General features: G+C 38.5%; 1 protein-coding gene across 3 annotated transcripts in view; it reads left to right on the top strand.

The window, feature by feature from the left end:
- exd3 (exonuclease 3'-5' domain containing 3) overlaps positions 1–21,399 on the top strand; it is a 68,638-nt gene that overhangs the window by 10,469 nt on the left and 36,770 nt on the right. For all 3 annotated transcript variants that reach the window (XM_036594406.1, XM_036594407.1, XM_036594405.1), the window contains exons 3-17: positions 4,120–4,184; positions 7,062–7,409; positions 7,715–7,768; positions 7,879–8,018; positions 9,752–9,858; positions 11,093–11,166; positions 12,059–12,097; positions 12,580–12,746; positions 13,345–13,495; positions 14,194–14,392; positions 14,665–14,774; positions 15,996–16,173; positions 17,708–17,865; positions 20,155–20,358; positions 20,668–20,721. In XM_036594406.1, coding sequence (XP_036450299.1) covers positions 4,120–4,184; positions 7,062–7,409; positions 7,715–7,768; positions 7,879–8,018; positions 9,752–9,858; positions 11,093–11,166; positions 12,059–12,097; positions 12,580–12,746; positions 13,345–13,495; positions 14,194–14,392; positions 14,665–14,774; positions 15,996–16,173; positions 17,708–17,865; positions 20,155–20,358; positions 20,668–20,721 — 2,048 coding nt within the window. The remainder of the gene's footprint in view (positions 1–4,119; positions 4,185–7,061; positions 7,410–7,714; positions 7,769–7,878; positions 8,019–9,751; positions 9,859–11,092; positions 11,167–12,058; positions 12,098–12,579; positions 12,747–13,344; positions 13,496–14,193; positions 14,393–14,664; positions 14,775–15,995; positions 16,174–17,707; positions 17,866–20,154; positions 20,359–20,667; positions 20,722–21,399) is intronic.

Raw genomic sequence — 21,399 nt, 5'->3', positions numbered from 1 at the left:
TTTGAAGAAGGTTTTTTTAACAGCTTGTTTTGGGGAAAGGCACCTATTGCAGCATGTTTTGCTCTGGGCTGTGTGTAGCAACACAGTGCTGCATTTGTCTCGACTCCTCTCGTCTTGTCACGCATGTTTGAACGTCGCAGTCTGATTTGTGAGATTATTTTGTTTGTGTAAGCTTTCTGTAGTGACATGCATAGCTGTGAGTGTGAACGTTTAGTCATACAGGACAATGCGCGATTTCGCAACTCCGTATTAACCCTGCCTTTACCCTGTTAGTGGGGATACCCAGCTTCTCAAAATGCATTTAATACATGAATATGTTTTTTTTCTGTTCTCCGTTTTATAATAATGTAAAAAAAAAAACAGTTGTTGAGATCTTTCTTTTTTTATTTGGTAAAAAATTGCAGAATTGAAGGAATAAAGCCAAAGCCCATACATTTTATCCCCTTGTTGTGATATCAGACCTCAAAAGTCTCAGGTGTTTAAACCATCTTTGGGCCAAAAGTGTTTCAATGTACGTGTGTGTAACAGTAGTTGTAAATATACCCAAAGTATGTACGCATATAGCTGTTTTATGATAACTAACCATTAAGCGGTAATATGCACTAATGTGCTGGCACATTAAAATACGATAATGTTTTGGCTCAATAATATAATGTTTTGGGACATCGTACTATACCACAATGAGTTGACACAGTAATCTGCAGTAATGCACAGTAAAATGCCATAATCTGCAGTAATTTGCAGTAATGTACAGTAATGTGTTGGCACTGTAAAAATCACAGTAATATGCGTTAAAATGTTGGCACTGTAATGTGTTGGCACTGTAAAATCTCAGTAATATGCGTTAATATGTTGAGTCATTTACAATATGTTATCACACTAATCTGCAGTGAGATATAGCAATATACATAAATCTGTTGGCACAGTAATGTGCGCTAAGGTGTTGGCACAGTTGTATGCATTGGTCTGTTGGCACAGTAATATACAGTAAAGTGTCGGCTCAGTAAGATCCAGTAATGTATTGGTGCAGTATCTTGCAGTGATATGCAATAAAATGCAGTAATGTTCAGTAGTATTCAGTAACAAGTTGGCACAGTGATGACCAGCAGTATGCATTAATCAGCAGTTATATGCAATAATGAGCAGTAGTACGCAGTAATATGCAGTAACAAGGAGTAGCATTGACACAGTAATGAGCAGTATTCTGCAGTAGTGAGCAGGAACATGTTGGGTTGTAATGAGCAGTAATATGCAGTAATGAGCAGTATTATATAGTAATGAGCAGTAATATGCGGTATTATGCAGTATTATGCAGTAATGAGCTATAATGAGCAGTAATATGCAGTAATGAGCAGTAATATTCAGTAGTGAGCAGTGACATGGCGCTGTAATGAGCAATAATATGCAATAATAAGCAGTATTGTGCAGTAATGAGCAGTAATATGCAGTATTATGCAGTAATGAGCTGTAATGAGCAGTAATATGCAGTAATGAGCAGTAATATGCAGTAGTGAGCAGTAACATGTTGGCGCTGTAATGAGCAATAATATGCAATAATAAGCAGTATTATGCTGTAATAAGCAGTATTATACAGTAATGTGTTGGCTCAGTAATTTGCAGTAAAATGCAATAATGTCTTGGCTCAGTAATGTTCAGTAATGTGTATTTGGCTGAGTAGCGTGCAGTTTTCTGGAATGATCTGTGCAGAGTAACAAGCGGTTCTGTAGCGTGACCGGCCACAGGGGCTGAAGTGTGGACAGAGAAAAGCCCTTTGCTCCGTTTTCCCAGGCTGCCGCTCAGGAAAGGCTGGATTTTTTACACCGTAACCACCGTGTTGCCCTTTCCGGGGGAAATCCGAGACAAACACAGACGGGGGGAACCAGCCCTGGGAAGAAAAGAAAGAGGGAGAGAGAGGGAGGGAGAGAGAGATGAGGTGTTGGCCACACAGCATGAGCAGACCAGTTGCTTTCAGTTCAACTCAAAGGAACATATACTTCCCCTCCATTCCTCCATTGTTAACCGCCTTTTTTGAACCCCCCTCCTCCTCCTCCTTGAGAAAATGTCTCATCTTCTCGCAGCATTGTGGGTGAAATCGTTCCCAAAAACACAAAGGCCCAGCACCTCTTCAGCAACAATAGCCCACCCCCCCTCCCTCGTACGCATATTAAATGGTAATTTTGTGACCCTCTTTTGCTCAATTCAGATGCAGTGTGAAGTTTCCACATGTAATAAAGATTGGGGTGGGGGGCCGAAAACTGCAAGTGTCTTGTTTAAGAATATCCTGTAGTTCAATAGAGAAATAAGGTGGTGCTTAGTAAGCTACACTTTCCTTTAAGTTAGAAGGAGAAAATTGTGCCTATAAGATGAAACATTTCCATTATAAAATCTGATTCACTCAGCCATGTTTCCTGCTGTAAAATAATCAACTTATTTTACAGCAGGAAACATGAAACATGTTAAACTATATTGCAGGGCAGAACAGTTGTTTATTATAACAATTTTTAATAATTGGGCCATCAAACAATTACAAGATTTAGTTGTGATTAATTTGAAACATCATTTTTTCCATAAAAAAAAAGTGGTGCATTTTGTTATAGCTGAGTGGACAAAATAAGCTTCATCAGAATATATGTATTGTTTTCAAAAATCCACATTTATTTTCATCATGTGAATGCATAATCCTGAACATCCTGAACAGTTTTCATTTTTCATCACCAACATCCTGTGAGAGCAATAGTGGCTGCATGCTCCAACCAATGAGTGTATATAATATATAATCAAGGTAGACGCTGCCTCTTGCTCTCATACATGCTACATATTCTTTCCTGTGAGCACTGTCCAACATGGTAAGTGCTAATGTTACTGATACTATTGATTGCGATATTCCATTTTCGCGTGCCTCCTGTCTCTACCATGTAATGAGATGAGGATAGTAAAGATGTGCTTTTTGTAGAGTGCAGTTTGTATTTTTTGTTTTATTTAAATGTATGTTTAATACAAATATAAGTTAACTATCTCTTTTCATCAAAACACGCCAAATCACTTCCCTCAACAGCTGTTGGTCCCCTGTGGGTAAAACACAAGCAGGTTGAGGAGTGAATAGGGAAAGTGTACGCAGAGCTGTAGGCCAGTTTTGTTTGTAGACTTAAAAAATAATCTGGCATAATGTTCTTTTTTTTTAAAAATTAGTACTCTATATTGCATGCTCAGTGTGTGACTATGGTTCTGACACAGTTACTGCACCGCATATCAACAACCTGATTTGTCACCACTCATTTGCAAGTTCATCTAGAACGAAAGATCATGGTGAGCAGGATGGATGTGTCAGTTATACGTGTATATCATCGTCTTTTGCCACATTATAGAATTCTAAGATAAATGGAAAAAAGCAAATCAATTTGCATGATGTCACTTTTTACATCACGTATGTGCAGCTTAAAATTTCAGCACCCCCAGCTTAAAACAACTTCCTGCATACTTGGAAAGGACTACAGGTGCAAAATCAGAGCAACAGCGCACAAGCAAATTCCATCAACTGTGACATCACTGTTAATTACTATTAATAATTATTGTGTTGTACTTAGTTGCAGCTTTATATTGTGCATCACAGCACCAAGCCATAGTAAAATCACTGTAACGCGCAGCTTCTTGTGACTAATTGACGTGGTTCCCAACCAGGTCATGACCGTCCACATTTTTTGCTCCAGCCCACCAACTCAGATATGAAGAAAAAGAGTGGATCATCTGAGGGGCCCTCAGGACCACTTTCGAAACCGTTGGCTTATTGCTTCATTTTAAACCACCTTGTTAGTAAAAAGATGTCATGTTTTGAAACCATTAATTTAGAAAAATGTGTTTATTTATGTATTTTGTAGTACAGCACCATATTTGGTAGTTCAGTATGACATGCATTACAATGTGCATGCAGCTCCTCTCACCTCTATACTGTTGAACAATAAACAGGAAAAGTATGAATAGGAAGGAAAAGTGTAATGATAATTAAGAGCGGAAAGAAAGCAGGAAAGGGCTTGAGGACGGTGAAGGATGTCTGTATGTTTGGTGACAGGTGGGGGGTAAGAGGACAGTGTGTATGACTATATATTGTGTGTGTATCCCCAGGTGTTGACCCGGCAGCCCTGCAAGGGCAGCTTTTTGACCTGTGGAGCAGGAAGGAGCTGGAGGCGGTAAGACACTGCTGTAACTCCATTCTCCCTTAAGAGCAGCTTGCAGAACAGGACAAAAAGAGTGCTGTCTGAGAGCATGTTTCATAGACTACCTGTTGTGGGAAAGAAGGAAAGCGTATATATTAAAGTGTTGAGGTGGGCAGGATGACAACATTTTATCATTATTGCAATAAATTGTATCATTATAGACCTTTCTGAGTGAATCTCAGTGCTTAGAGCATTGTACACCTGCAAAAATCAGGTGAAAAAGAACAGATTTAGACCAAATATTGTGAGGCTGTAAACAACAACAACCACCAGTGTACAGTAACTGCATAACCTGCATAGTAACAAGTAGATTTGGCGTCAGCCTATTAGGCCTGTCACGGTTATAAAACTGCAACTGACGATTCATTGCTATATAAATAATTGCAATTAAGTTTCTTTTTTTGTACTAAAATTTCCCTCTATAATATGTGAGCATTGTCAAGATTTCAAAACAAGCCATTCACTACCCAGTCCAAACAATCCACATACGGAAACCATGCTGCAAAAAACAGGCTGTTTTGAATTTGCTTCTTTGATGTCACAAGAACCAACACATTTACATCTGTTCAGTCTCCATCAGTGTAGCCTGGCCATTTATATTGAAGTGCTAAGGAATGTTTTAGCTCTGAGTGCTTTTTGAATGAGGCACAATACAAGACAGCCAATCAAAACAGGTAATTTACATGTATCAGTCTTAAAGGCACAGTAACAAAAACAGCCTGTTTAGTTGTGAGAGATGCAGATAGGTTTTAAAATAATCATGTAAAAATGAATTATGACCATTATTGAGGCATAAAACCGCACAGATGTCATAAGTGGACGTCAATGGAAAGAACAAGAACAATGACCCATGGTGTGTCTCAGTACATACTTTTTCTGCTTTCTTTTATTTACCTGTATTTGCTCAACATAACACACAAAAACAGACCCAATCATATTTTGTAGTTGTGTTCCAAAGCCTAGGCTGCAGCTAGCACCTGTCCTATGAAGAAAACGGAGCCTGTTATATTGTGTTTGTTGCTTTTTCATTTCTTCACAGAAATGAAGATGTTCTTATGTAGTATGATAAACTACATGTATACAAATACTTCCAAATAAATACAATATATGGACGATATATGATATAGGGATGAATGCTTTGATTAATTAATCATTTTACACTTTATGAGGTAACAAAGATGAATTCAAGTACGTGAACAACTTACATTTTAAAACAATTAAAACAAGCTCTGCTCCAACAGCTTCGTTTTCCGTCATTTTTGTGGTGCGTCCTTCGTGTTGTTCGTGCACTGAGAACTGTGGGTAACCGAAAGCCTGGAAGGATACACCTGTTGTGTCTTCGAAGTCACTCCAAACATAGGCTGCATTTCTAGACTGTATACAAAAGATCCTTCACTTTGGAACAGCCTTCGGTGATGTTGTGGCCAACAAACGCAGCCTACCTGGGCTGCAGCCTAGATTACACTTTTCTTTCAATGGAAAACGCTGGTGAAATTTGTCTGACACCAAAATATCATTTTCCCCCTTCAATCATGTATCATGAAAATGCCTTCAAGTATGTCATATTTTTGCCATATCGCCCATGCTTAGGCATATGATTCAACTTCAAAAGTCAGTGCAGAGGGAGATTGTTAGGTGTGCTGAATGTCAATAACATTCCAGGTCTGCCCTCAAAGAGCAGGCTTATCTGATGTTAGTTCCCAGGAATGCAGGTGGGGCCTAGATGTTAGAGAGCCAAATACAGCGTAGTGGGGTGGAGGAACATCTGAATCTACATGAATGTACATGTTTTCTTCTGATGTGCCGTTATGATTATAGGATGTTGTAGTTATCTATTCAAAGTGAATTCTCACTGTGCTGGTGATATTCTAATCAGTGGGCTTAAGGATCTATAGGACCTACTTAAGCCTTTTCCCCATTACCTCAGTTTCAGCTTTATAGACTTGCAGCATGAGTTTCCCCAGGGGAAAAGTATGAAAGGGGAATTCCACTGATTTTTTCAAAATTTCTGCATAAATCGATAGCTGAGATGTCAATTGGATTGTTTTGATGTAAAATAGTTTGTTGTAGAGAAATTTACCAACTCAGATTTCTTTACACTGGTGCTGATAGGAACCAGGAGTTGTAATATTTACAACGCCAGTATAGCCATTTTATTCACTATCCAAAACCACCAGTGAACTTACAAGTGTCTTTTAAATTTTTTATGTAACGTTGATGATGGTAAAAAGTGGAAAGTTTACAATGTCTTATTTACTCCTCTACCAAAAATTGTTATAGGCCAAGACCTTATGTCAAAACTGCTGTGAAACAGTGTCTCAGGCATCAGGCAGCGTGTTCATACATATTGAATGTAATAACATTCTGGTGATGGAGCTTTTAAATGCATTAAACATTTCAGAAGTCTGTTTCCTATCACCACCACTGTGAACAGTTCTTGAACATAATTCAAGAAAAGTTTCTCTAGAATGAAACACCCAGTATCACACCGCTCTTCATGACGTTGTTTACATCTTAATAATTTATTAATGCAGAAAAAAATGTTGTAATCCCCCTTTAAAGTGAGAAGTCAACCAAAAAGTAAATTTACATAGCAATATCCTTACCCTAAAGTTAGCTGATCAGCCAAGACATGTTTGGTCTTCAGAGTTTGGTTCTTTGTTTTGTTTTTATTGAGCTACAAGGCCAATGTAGTAGCTAATTTTTAAATTTTTATCTAAGTAGGCATGTGTTTGTTTTTTTTTTTTTTCCTTTAGTCAAACCGTTACTTTAAGCTGTGCAGAGCTGTGTCCCTGTACCACTGTGATTGAGAGCCCTATTTAAACACAATTTACTCTTTTCTCCTTTTAGCTCAGACTGCAGGCTGTGTCTGGGTTCTCTCAGCTGCAGGACCCCTTAGTTGGGCTGCTGACCATGCTGGAGAACTGCCCAGGCATTCAGAAGGGCAAGTCCTCCACCCTGGGCCAGTTCATCCTCAATGAGTTTGTGCGCTGGAGGTGCAGCCACCCTCGGGTGAGTCTGAAGGGGCTGACGGAGGAGGAGAAACTGAGGCTGCAGCTCAGCGCACTGAGCCTCATAACAGCCTCCCAGCCCGGCTACATGGACCCCCTGTTGGACATCTATGAGCTGGGCATCCTGGAGACCAGCCACCTGCTGGAGCATGTGACCTACCTTCAGAACATTGGCGGTTACAGAGAGGTACATACACACAGTTTATACATGAATGAGTAGATTAGAAAAACTTGTAACTCCACTTCAGCTTTTGTTTATTAAACGTCATTCAAATAAATTTAGTTAGTAAGTTTAAAACAGCTTGCTTTATTGTAGACTACGAAACAACATGACCTGTGGCAGAAGATACAAAGGTGACCTTTGTCAGCTTTGACTTGTATGAGCTAGACCTGGCTTAAATTATGCCTACAAATTTTACTACAACCGTGCACCAGAAGCATGCATCATATTTTTCCTTGACTGATACAATACTCTATTTGTTTTCCTGGCAGGCAGCTTTATTTAGCATGAAAGTAGAACTTCAGAAAGAGCTTGACATGGAGCAGGTCAGTAAACCGATTAAAAAGACAATTATAACTATTCTACTCCCAGTTCTGCACAAGATTTTCCCCACTTCATCCTCATTTTCTCTCTCTCTTTCTCTATCCCTTGACAGATATGTGTACCTCTCATTCTCCTGGACAAGCTGCCGCTAGCCGAGTCATATGTGCGTGATCACCCTGAGCTGCAGAAGCAGCTGGTCAGGCTGCTGGACTCGTGGTGCAACCCAGACTTCAACCTGGAGGAACTGCGGAGGTGACACTTTTATGTACTACATACCATTGCTGTTCAAAAAAAACTCCACTTTCCACTTTCAGTGATTTTTAGTTTTCTGTTAAATTTGAGCTCAGCAGCTGTCCTGTACGTTGTGTGAAAATTTCATGATGATTCGATGAATAGAAAAGCTTCAAACTTGATTGGAGTAAAATCTCTTTATATTCATTTAAATTGAAAGTAAAGAACATGTTGCCCTCTCCTGTAAACTCGCCATTTTGGAGATACCTGTTTTTCTTTGGACAGCAGTGATGTTACAGTGAATCACTGTTTTCAGTAATATAAAATCAGTTTTGTTGCACTTATACAAACTGTCTAATGATGCTGGTACTGTGCATCTTCACAGGTTTAGTAGTTAGTAGAAAGCTGTTGAAAAATCATATCTACTTCCAGAATGATGCATGCTGTATGTATCCTGCCAAACATTATGACCACTTACAGATAGTGAATAATATTAAGACTCATTCACCAATATCTTCCTACATTTGTTTTTAAATGTGTTCTTGAGAAAAGTCCTAAGAAAAAGTCTACATCAGATTCATGATGTGTACTTAAATTGCAGAATCATTCTTACCTAAGAACAAATCACCAATAAGGAAACATTGTTGAATGTCAGAATCTTTGTGAAAACATATTCTTCTTAAGAATAGTTGGTGAATCAATGTTGATCGTTGATTATCCTGTAACAACGGTGCATGTCTGGAACATATTAGGCGGTAAACAGTCTCTTGTAGTCAGTGTGTTGGATGTGGGAGAAATAGGCAGACATGAAGACCTGACCGACTTTCACAAGAGGAAATTGTTATGGTCAGATGACTAGGCCAGAGCACCTCTGAAGCAGCAAGGCTTGTGGGGTGCTCCAGGTCAGCAGTGGGGAGTACCTACCAAACACCAAAACCTGAAAAGGCGACAGGGTGTTTTGCACCCAAGACACATCGATGCACATGGGCAATGAAGGCTATTCCGTCCTGGCCTCCAAATTCAGTTTGATCGAGCATCTGTGGGACATGCTGGATCAAGAAGTCCGATCCTCGGCGACTCCACCTTTCAACTTGCAGGACTTAAAGGATCTGATGCTAATGTCTTTGTGCCAGATACCACAGGGCACCTTCAGAGGTCTTGTGGAGTGCATGCCTTGGCAAATCGGAGGTGTCTTGGTGGCAAACGGGGGGCCAACACCATATTAGGCAGGTGGTCAAAATGTTTTGGCTGATCAGTGCAGGGCAGCATGTTAGATGCAAGTTGGAACTAAACTGCAAGAAAACTGCCGTATACCATTGCGTTAAGATCCACAGCGCCTTGTATTTGAAAAATGGTGCTCAAATCTTAAGGCAGTAAATATACCAAATTGCTATAAATGGGTTATTACTGTACAGTACTGATTACTTTTTTTCCCCAACTTTTAAATATTAATAAAACATCTACAAGTACCTTTTGATGTCAAATTTCATAATTTTCCGTCTACATTATTTAAATTATAATCAAATAAAATGACAAAAATGACTAAAATGATTCGTATTTTCAAATGTATTATAGTAATGGATGTCAGCTTGAGTTTGGCAGTTTTTGCTAGTGGTGTTTAAAGATAACTGGTCTTGATTTAATACAATCTTTCAACATTTTCACACGTTTAATCGTTATGTCAGGTTAGAGTTTTGGTTTGCCATGCGATGTTTGTGGAGTAAATATATACGTGTTTTGTTTTTTTTTTGCAGGCAGTATCCTGTCCTGTCCCTCTCCAAGCACCAGGCAGACCAGATCCAGCCCAAGCTGGTTAGCAGACACGTCTTCCGACTCATGGAGAAGTTCAACATTGATCCAAGTGTGTTTGTATATGAGTGTGTATGTGCGAGTACTTGCTTGTCATTCATGTGTATGACTGCATATATGTACCTCCATGTGTTCTTTAATGTTAGCCTGCTGCATACGTACATACAGGCTGTCTGTGATGTACACAACTGTGCAAAAGTCAGAGACTGACCATCATTTATTTAATTTTCAGTCAAAGCGGTCAATAAGTGCAAGTCATTCATTTTTCAGTGTCAGGAAAAAGCGGAAAACATATATTTAACATAAAATTACACAGAATCCTCAACAACTATACATATATATATATATATATATATATATATATATATATATATATATATATATATATATATATAATCTTTTCATATGTGATATTTAATGTGTCCACACTTTTCCTTTATTACAGCTTCCATTCTTTTCAGGAGACTCACTTTCAGTTTTTCAAAGAAATCTGCAGGGATATTTTTCCACACCTCAAATTCAGTCTTAGAAGTTGGTTGCATTTTCTGCTTCTCATGATTCAAATAATCCCAAGCACATACAGTGATGTTGAGGCTGGACTCATTGTTCTGGTTCATTGTTCTGAGAACACCAGCAGCTGCTTTGTTTGATTCTTTTTTGTCTCTTTCCTTTTCTAAGTTAGAGCTTCTTGACAGCTACACATTCTTTCAGACTCACGTTATTAGGTTGTCTTCTCTCAGTGGAAGGATGGACAGAAACACCTGTGGATTTTTTCAGATCTGAAGTGGCTTGATTTTCTCCTCTCTCTCAAAGATGAAAGCTTTAAGTGCTGTTTATCTGATAGTGCCAGTTCTGATGGTCTACCAGGTCTTGCATGGTTGTTAGGAGTCTAAGGTTCTTAGGTTTCTCTATATCTTTAACCCCTTATCATTCCAGACTCATTACATACTAAGGTTTAGTATCAGTAACTACAGGGGCTTCAGTGTAAAACTAGTTGAGCTATTCTCAGTTTATAGAAGTGTGTAATAAAACTCTAGGCCTGCCGGTGGGCCCTGACCTTTTAGAGGCATAGTCAACTTCAGTTATTTTCCCTTGACTTTCTCTTTACTTAAGCAAGTGGGTTATATTATATCTAATCTCATCAGAAATAACTCCTAAAAATGAATAAATTGTACTTAATGACTGTTTTGACTGCAAATTAAATAAATGTAGGGTGGTGTCTGACCTTTGTACAATACTGTATACACAGTCTCTGAACCTTGTGTTTCATTTTTTTCTCACTGCAGGCTTGTGTGTGAACTCGGTCCACAAGAGGAAGCAAGACTCACTGAAGTTTCTCATGTATAAGAGATTCCGAGAGGTAAGCAGAGAACATTGTTCTTTCATACTTTTAGGGTCATTCTGGACAAAAATTAGAATTTAATATGTTATTTGTTATGTCGGATACTGCAGTGTATACTGTAGTATTGCACCCCTCAGCCTCATTGGTTTGACAGAATTCTCAATTTTGTTTCATTTTTGTATTTTTTGTCCAACAATGGTCTCTTGCTACATTACCCAGAATGCGTTACATAAATACCTCTAGCTAGCATTAGTGATATAACACTCAATTAGGCATTGAACTTCAGGAAAAAAATTAAAGTTAAAGAATGTGTCAGCTAGCAAAAACAATAAAAAAGCAAACAGCCCATCCTCAAATATCTACCATGAAGTACTTGTAGTCTTTCAGAAGTTATGTACACCTTCAAGATACATCAGCAGAAGGAGGTATTCTTAGTCTTTAAACAGGAAATCTCTCTTTAGAGACTACAGATGCACTGCTTTAAGAGGCAAGTAGGTATGTTTACAACAGCTCTTGCAATGGTTACATTTTTAATTTTGGTCAGTGTGTCCCTTTTGGTGAATCATAAATGAGTTTAATAGCTAATTAATACTGATGAATGCCTGTGGAATGAGCAATAGGTTAATACCTCTTAAAACCTAGAGTTTTATTAGCTGATTACACTGATAAGTGCCTGTGTATTGAGTTATTGGTTAATACAGCTCAAGTTGGAAGCATAAGCGCACATGACAGCATATCACCCGTAGTCTGCATAATTATTTGCTTATATATGTTAAAGGATTTCTTATCAATGCAAACATAAGTCATTTTTTATCTTTTGTATCGTGTGTAGTCCTGTTTCTCTATCACATACCTTAACTTACTTATGCTATTTTTTTGTGTTAAGCACTGTTTGCTGTCTTTGTTTCAGAAAAGCATGACTGAGGAGAACTGGAGGGACCATGTCCAGGTAGACTGTGCATGCATGTATGTTTGGATCCGAACCATGTGAAAGTTTTGTTACTAATAATTTTGTTGCCAATATTAATTTTCAGTGGCAAACCCTCAGGGCTTTTTAGCCATCCAGAGAAGGCCTAACGATTTCACAGAAAAAATGTAATTTTTTAATTAATAGTCTAATACTTTTTTACTTTTTAACATTTTCTATTGAAAGTCTGCAAGTATTGTTACACTTTTATTATATTGTTAAATTTTTGTTAAAAGCATATGGGTTAAACCATACTGCTATTGGAAAATTGTCCAATCAGAATGTTTTCAGACTAACTCTTCCATTGGTTAGGACTTCAGGAATAGATTAACTGACAGCATAATTAGGCTGGAAACTGGTTTTATCAGCCAAAAGCTATATATCGAATAGGACTTGGAGTGTAAGTGTTTTCTTGCAATTTCATTTGTTTATTTGTTTGTGTGTGTTTGCATGGGCACTCTCAGGTCACAGTGGAGGGCAATGTAGAGCTCCAGGTTCTGTTGGTGGATCTGCTGGTTCATTATTCTGAGCTACGGGTGGCTGCCCAGTGGGCCAAGCGCTACAATGTACCTAGAGACAGACTCCCGACTGGGGTTTGGGACACCATGCAGAGCCTCTCTGCCAAACAGTTGTGAGTGTCTCACACACACACACACACACACACACTCTCGAAACAGGATATATGCACATTCACACCAATTGTTATTTTACACCAGACACTAATCATACATACTGCAAAGGACGTTTTCTGTCCCTTTTGTTTTTTCCAGTAATGGTAGTATAACCTGCAGATTCATTTAATCCTTATTCCATTTGCATCAGTCTAATCTAATCCCATCAATCTAATTTCTTGTTAAGTAATTTGTTCCCTGAAAACAGCCCTGAACAGTATGTCTGTTGCAGTAACTCATAATGCGATAACGATAAAATACAAGTAATTGTGCAGCCCTGATACACATTTTCTCGCTGTCCACAAAAAAGTATCTTTTTTTCTACATCATTTGAGCCCAGCAGCTGCCCTGTACATCATGTGAACATTTCATGATGAATGGACCAATAGAAATGCTCCAAAATTGCTTAGAATAAAATCTCTTTACACTAACTTACATTAAAAGTGAAGAATGTTTTTGCCCTCTCATTCACTTCCACACATTTAAACACTGCTCACATTCATACACACATGTACACACATTATTACACTACACACCCTCTTCTCTTATCTCCTTCAGAGAAGTGAATGAAACGAGCTGTCCACTGGAGCCCTGGGTCACTTCTCAGTCTCACCAGCTGCAATACTATCAGCTGCCTTTGGCCAGAGAGAACATCCACTTTCTGCAGACTTTAGACCAATTACAGCTGTGCAGGGAGACTGTGTTAAAGGTATAATCTTCGGCTGGAACAGGTCTCTGTTCTACTGACCTAATTTCTTTTCCTCTTGTGGCTATATCTCGTTTTGCTAAGAGCTTGCCGCAGATACTAGGTTGGAGATGAAATATGTGTACATAAAAGTTCAGACGACATGTAGGTTCACTGGTGGTTTTTGATAGCAAATAAAATGGCTATATTTGCATTGTATATATCCCATCTTATCACAGACCACTGCAAAGAAATATGAGTGAATTTCTCTACAGTGAACCATTTCACACCAAACCACTCTGAATGAATTTGTTTACATCTCATCGATTGAATTCCCCTTTTATTCTTTATGCTGACTCCCACTGAAGAATATGCTCATGTCATTTTATTGACGTTTTTGCATCTTTTATATTTAAAACCTAAAGAGCCAAAATATTTTCTGTGGTTTTGTTCATGTTTAGGGTCAAATACATGGTTATATGGAGTTCAATCAAAGAGGAATGCTCATTTATTGATATATTTTTTAAACATCCTTTATTTTAAAAAATGAAAGAGCCTAATCATTTGTTTCTGTGTCTTTGTTTATGTTTAAGGTTAGATTCAGAATTATGCTTATGGTTCCAGTCATGGTTTGCATCAGGGTAATAGAGTGAGAAGAGGGTAAGGGTTAATTTTAAGAAGATTTAGCTGGACCTAACAAAAAATGCCCCTCTACTCCATAGCCAGGCTGTGTGGTGGGTGTGGATATGGAGTGGAGAGCGGGGTTTGGCACCGTGTCCACGCAGCATGTTGCTCTGATCCAGCTGGCGGTGGAAGGGCAGGTGTTTTTGTTGGACCTGTGTGCTCACAGCCTCAACCATCACAGTCTGACTGTGCAATTCATCCGAATGCTACTCACTGACAAGAACGTCCTCAAACTGGGTGAGTGATAGACCTCCAGGCTCTGATGTTACCCCTAAAGGGAAGGTGCTCTTCTAGCGGTGGGTTTAGGTTTACATTTCGGTTCTTGGGAAAGTTAACGTCTACACTGTCTCACGCTCTTTTATGGGAAAATGTAGTCTTGATCGCTTTATTGTGATCCAGTGTTTCTGCAACACATGAAGTTCTGGGAGGATTAACATATGGTGGACATACTGCAGGTTGCGATCATTCTGGATGTTTCTTTTTCAGCGTGTTAATATGTGTGTTTGCAGGTTATGGGATGTCTGGGGATTTTAGGAGTCTGGTGGCCACATGGCCTGAGCTAAAGGAGGAGCCTCTGGAGGTTAAAGGCATGTTGGACCTGCTCCACGTCCATCAACAGGTAATTCATGCTACTTTCTCAACCAGCCACACCTGCTTTCAAAGGCATACTTTACCTAGAAGTAATAATATAGCTAACAATGAAAAAATGCTAGCAGGAATTGGTTAGCATGCTTGTTTCCATAATTATGGAGAACACTTTATTCCAAAAAAAGGCTCACCTGGCTAATGAATCCAAAGTAGTCAGAGTCAGTTAGCATGGCCGTCTTGACATAATACTAAAGGGTTGTATTGGCTTTCGTTTTGTAGCAACACTTATCATATTTGAAACAAGCATAGTCCTACGCAAAAGTCAGAGATTACCCTTTATTTATTTCATTTGAAGTCAAAACTGCCATTAAGTTATTTATGTTTCAGCATCAGGAAAAAAGCAGAAAACATATATTTAACAGAAAAGTCTCAACACCTAAATATAATATCAAAGTATTGAGTTTGTTTATCGTTTTGCCTTTATTATACTTTTAATTGTTTTCAGTAGACTTGCTTTCAGTTTAGAGACTTATTTAAATGTACGGTAGTCAAAGAAGAACATTCATTAACACTGTGGATTTTTTTGGATCTGAAGCAGCTTGATTTTCTTTAAGTGCTGTTTATCTGATGGGGACAGTTTTTGTGTTCTGACAAGTCTTACGTGATTGTTAGAGTCCCGTTTTTCTTTAATTTGTAACTGTAAAGAAAATTCTTTAACCATACCTTAGTTTTATAATAATATTTTGAACTCCAATTCTGGAAACTCTTGCTTTCTAAACTTTTTCTCCTTTGACTTTCTACTTCCTTATGCAAGCAGATAATCTTGTATCTAATCTCCTCAGAAATATATCCTGAAGAATGAATAACTTGTTTTGCCTGGAAATGTAATAACTGCTCCCTGACTTTTGCGCAGTACTGTGTACTTCCAACACAACCATATAAATAAACATCACATTTAACAGCCTGCTAACCAGCAATGAATGTTCTACATATTTTACATAGGATACATGCAAACCACAGCAGAAAAGTGTTAGCTAATATGTTATTAGCTGATCTGTGCTAACTGACATAAGCTGCCTGTTATCAGACCTGCTTTCATGTTGTTTTACTGGGGAACTTTGTAGAAATTCAGAGGGCAAACCCTCTAGTTTTGATCTGACCTCCATGATCTGACCTGAACTTAGCTGACCAAACACTGTTACTCTCTTAACTTAGATCACGTATGATCTTTGACCTCTCACCTCTAAATTAGCTGCAGCGGTGCTGGCGTGGGGGCAGCAGTTCTCGGTCAGTGGAGGTGATCGAGGGCTCGACAGAGAAAGGGTTGAGTCTGTTGGTGCAGCAAGTGCTGGGGAAACCGCTCGACAAAACGGAACAGTTGTCCAACTGGGAGCGGCGGCCGCTCCGCACTGGTCAGCTCCGCTATGCAGGTCAGACACAATGTCCAGGAAATTCTGCCTGTCCTGTCACTCTGTATGTGGTGCTGTTAAAGACACTGATAAGCTTGAGGTCTTGTGTTGGTGTGAGAGTGAGAGATAAGAGATTTTACAGCAATAAACATATTGTTGCTGTTGTAACACATCTGTATGTCCAGTTTATGACAATGCACTTTATCTTACTTTACACAGACACTATGTACAGATTTTTAAGCTCTCATCATGGAAAACCATAATTTCCTGACCTTTTTGAATTGAATTTGAAACACTGATAAAGTTCTAAAGTGTACCTTTCACTTCACAGTCTGAATGGTCCATAAACTGAACTTAAACTGCAAAAACAGCCCATTTTGAATTTATTGTATTTGTGATATCATGAAATCCAGTTAATTTACATAGATCCGTCTATTCAGTCTATAGCAGTGTAGCTCCACTTATGCATGTTATATAAGTTGTAAGAAGTTTCTGTCTGAACTGTATTGTTAATTACAGACATTTTAAGAGTATAGGTATCGCTGGGAATGATGGGGATGTCTTAAGCGCTTTGAGAAATGCTGACTGTGGAATTATTTGCGATAAGAGTTATTGTTCAATCATACTTGTGGTTTAAATGAATTTCCTGGTTCAGGTGAGTTCATGTGATTGAATGAGTTCCTAAGACAAGGCATCAGTAGCTTCCGCTTTGCTGCACCCGTGCTGACAATCACACTCTGATTTTAAATTCAGAATTCACCAGAAACCAACTGGAGTCTAATCCAGTGATTAGTTGAACTGCTACATCTGAGGAAAATAGATTAGTTAATCTAGTTGTTACTCTGATGGTCATTGTCCCGAGGCATTAACCAACTTATAATGATGCGTCATTATAAGTCTGATAAATTAATGTGAGCTAGAAGTCGTACTTCACAGTGGGGGTGCATTGATCATGAAATTTTATGTCTAATTTTTCATAATTTCTGCATAATTTAATAGTTAAAATGTAAACAAAGTAATTCAGAGTGCTTTGATATGAAATACTCAGTTCTAGAGAAACTGAGTCAGAATTGTTCACAGCGGTGGTGACAGGAACTAGACACTGTGAATAAACTGGCTAATAAGTTTTTACGATAGTTTTTACGATAGTTTTTAGAAGATTTTGGTCTGTGTTTTTTTTTTTTTTATGTATTTTTTAATCCATTCACGGTGAAGAGGTACATGCAGGGTGTTGTACAGCAAAATAGTCCCCAAGGAAAACTTATTTTTTTCAGATTTAACACTGTTTTACCATCATTGACATTACATATAAAAACTCAGAAGGTGTGTAGGTTCACTGATCATTTTGGATATCAGATAGAATGACTATGTATTTGTGCCTAGCGCTTTTCAACACCAAGGGACATCTATGAGAATGTCAGAAAAATTACACTTCTGTTATTGATTCATTTATGATGTTTTACAAATGTGTTTACAATGTGAAAAATAACAAAAAAATATAAGTCACTCTCTCTCTTCCTTTCTTTCCCCCTCTCTTTTTTCTGTCTCTTTTCAGCTGCTGATGCGTACTGCCTGCTGGATGTCTACCTCGCGCTGTCCAAGGACCCAAAGGCCTTCGGGCTACCGGAGGATCTTCGCTCAATCTCCACCAGCCAGCCAGCCAAGAGCAACCAGGAGAAGAAACTCAAAAACAAGAAACTCACAGGCCAAAAGGTCAGTCAGTCAACCAGCCAAACCAGAACACACAGTGCACTTTACTGTAGCAGTTTACAAGCTGGAAGTCTCAAAAATTGCCCTGCTGTCATGGTTACTGTAATAAAACAGCATATAAAAAGCAGCTGATTTGAGCGAGAAGGGTGCGATTTGAGCTGAGAAAATGGAGACGTGACTGAAGTGTATGTTGTTAAAGTTGTGTGCGGTTTGGGTGCAAGAAGCTGAAAGTAACACTCTCTGAAGCAATGCTGTTTACAGGATTCAAGTAACACTGCTTAGAAGGGTATTAAATCAGAAGAAATGTAGAAGGAGAGGTTCAGTCACATAAAATTTCACTTTCATTGGAAGGCTAATTTCATTTCAGGCTTATACTGTAATACTGTAGTGGATCAGGTGCTTCACAGCTGGGATCTCAAATTTCACTTTGCTCCTCTGTTCAGTGTTTTCTCTGCTTCAGCATACTTGATAATAAATTTATGATGCATGTTGGAGCAGGTAATTTGCTAGAAGGGTAATAATGCTTTCAACTGCATTAATTTTACAGTGTTAGAATCAATAATAACAGTATTAACCCTTTGATGCACAAGCTATGCAAACCCCTTCTATTGCACAACATGGGTCAAAAATGACCCATATTCGTTTCCTGTGTTATTTCATGCTTTTCTGAGTTTTTCTTTGCTATATCAATTTATTTCCTCATTCAATATGCCAAGGGTTCATTAAATATCTTGTTTCTGGTTACTACAAATCATTGTTTTCATTCTTCTTTTTTTACTTTATGAACAAAAATTATTTTTGTATTACTACTTCAAGTTTACACAATTGGGTCAAAAATAACCCATGTATGCAAGTGTGATTAAAATATATATATTATAATATTAATTTTGTGAAAATAATTATTTTAGCAGTGTTTTAGCCAAACAATAATTCATTTAATAAATGGAAAAAAAAAAATCATTTAAAATTCATTTAAGTGTTTGTCACAGTCACAGATATTGAACTGTAGTGTAGCAGTAGTGAACTGTACTGAACTTAAATGAGGAAATAAATTGATTTAAGAAGATATAGCAAAGAAACACTCAGCTATGCATGAATTAACATAGGAAATGAATATGGGTTACTTTTTAATTTTTTCCATTAGAAGGGTAGTGATGGAAAAAAAGTAAGTTAAAAAAAAAGGATTTGATAGTAAAGAACAAGTTAACTGGAATTCATGGAATCCTGAATGATGAAATTAACTTATTGCAAAGATATAGAAAACAAAAACTCAGTCTGGTCACTTTTGACCCATGTTGTGCAACAAAGGGTTAAATGAAGTAAGCCCTCTAAAAAAGTGTTTAAGTTGTTTCCGAATGTAAAAATAAATGCTATAAAAACTTGTAGGGTTGTTTTATATTATCTGTATTCTACTACTATCTAAATAGGGCCTCCAGTTACATTTGCGTATTTTATGCTGTGATTAAAAGATTGTGACCAAAATAATCAAATGAAATCAAAATCAGGGCTCCTGAGTGGTGCAACCATCTAAGCATTGGCCCTATCATCAGGGGATCCCCACTGATGCCACAGACCTCCGTGGTCTAGAGTCCAAGACAGCATAAATGGGTCGGTGATCGTCCTTCTCTTCTGTCTGTCTCTGTGATGCTAGCCAACTTAGGTGTAACAGAGTAGCTAGCATTCTAGTACAAGCACATTAAGGTGTCAAATGACAACTAGCTATCCATAGATGTGGCTGCATTTACGTGTCTTGGAGAAGGCATGTGCTAGTCTTCACCCTTCCAGCTTAGTAGCACTTGGGGAGACCTAGTGGGTGGGAATTGACCAAAAAATGCAATCATGTTCCAGATCCAGAGAAATGTACTGTAGATCTGTCCAAAGGAGCTAAACATTAAAGGGAGAAAAAGCGTGTAATATATCTTCACACAATGCACTGGCTGCATTTTGGGGTCTGTTGTACAAAGTGAAACTAATCCTCCTGTGTTAATTGGCATATGCAAAGTTTAGTTTCACTTCGGATGTTTTTTACCACTCGCCACTGTAGAGACAAGTACAGAATAGTAGGTCTATAGGAACATGGTGACAAGCTGGTGCTGTATTGCCCACTAAATGAACCCCTGACGTTGGGCCTGATTGTAATTAAATTGAATCGTTGTGAAGTCTGAGATTACACCCCTGGAATATGCTAAACTGCAGTGCTTTGACCCTCCATGACTGGAGTTTGTTTATACACTCTTACAAAAGAGTACCGACATGTAAAAAGGCTGATTTTGGAGTTTGTCTCACTGACAGGCTCGTCAGAGTTCGCATGGCCCTGCAGGTGATCTTCAGGAGTGCGTGAGAGGCAACGGTGAACGGCAGGCCACCGCTATCGCACCACACGAGCTCCGGGTGGTGTGTGACAACATGCTACAGGGCCTGGGGAGGTTCCTGCGCTGCCTGGGTGTGGACGTACTGATGCTAGAGAACACTGATGACCACAAAGTAGCAGCGGAGGTAACACACACACACACACACACATGCATATGTGGTTTAAGTTTAAAGAAAACACACGTACTGTAATTACACATGTTGAAACATGTACATTGTGCAAGGTGTTTTTAGTGTATTGTGGCTGCAAGCTGAAAACTACAGTCATGGATAATGTATGTAGGAGTAGCAAAGACATGGACTGAGGCACGTAAATAAACCTTTCTCTTATCCAGACAATGTGGCTTCCGTACACGCTCACCCCCTCTCTCTCTCTCTCTCTCTCTCTCTCTCTCTCTCTCTCTCTCTCTCTCTCTCTCTCTCTCTTATTAACAGTTAGCGCGGGCAGAAAGTCGTATAATCCTCACCTCTGGACAGCCATACCAAAGTGTAAGTATGTGCATGTTCTCTGTGTGGGTGTCTAGTTACACATTTGGTTGAATGAATGTGCATTTTGTTTTTTAAGGGGACTGAATGATTCAGCGTGTCATTTATATTAAATACTCTACTGTGCAAAAGTCAAAGACCGCCCTTTGTATCATTTCAAGTCGAAACGGCAATTAAGTACAATCATGTCATTAATTTTTCAGGAGTTATTTCTGAGGTGATTAGATAGAAGATAATACACATACACAAGTGGAAATAAGTGAAAAAAATCTCTACAGCTGGAGATACAGAGAAAATTTAACTTCTCACAACCAAAACTGTCTCCATCAGATAAACAGCACTTAAAGCTTTCATCTTTGAGAGAGAGGAGAAAATCAAGCTGCTTCAGATCTGAAAAAATCCACAGGTGTTTCTGTCCATCCTTCCACTGAGAGAAGACAACTCAGCGCTATGAGTCTGAAAGGATGTGTAGCTGTCAAGAAGTCATTACAGAGAAAAGGTAGAGAATTTGTAAATCAAGCAAAGAATGGTGGTGTTCTGCTGTTGTTTTCGGAACAATAGACTGACCACCTCAGAGCCCAGACCTCAACATCACTGAAGACGTTTGGGGTTATTTGGATGGTGAGAAGCAGAAAATTCAACCAACTTCTAAGACTGAACTTTGGAGGTGTGGAAAAACAT

This window comes from Colossoma macropomum, unplaced genomic scaffold (assembly GCF_904425465.1).
Source record: "Colossoma macropomum unplaced genomic scaffold, Colossoma_macropomum, whole genome shotgun sequence".
NCBI classification, from domain to species: domain Eukaryota; kingdom Metazoa; phylum Chordata; class Actinopteri; order Characiformes; family Serrasalmidae; genus Colossoma; species Colossoma macropomum.
The sequence above is the reverse complement of the archived record's forward strand: the minus strand, read 5'-3'. Positions and strand labels throughout refer to the sequence as shown.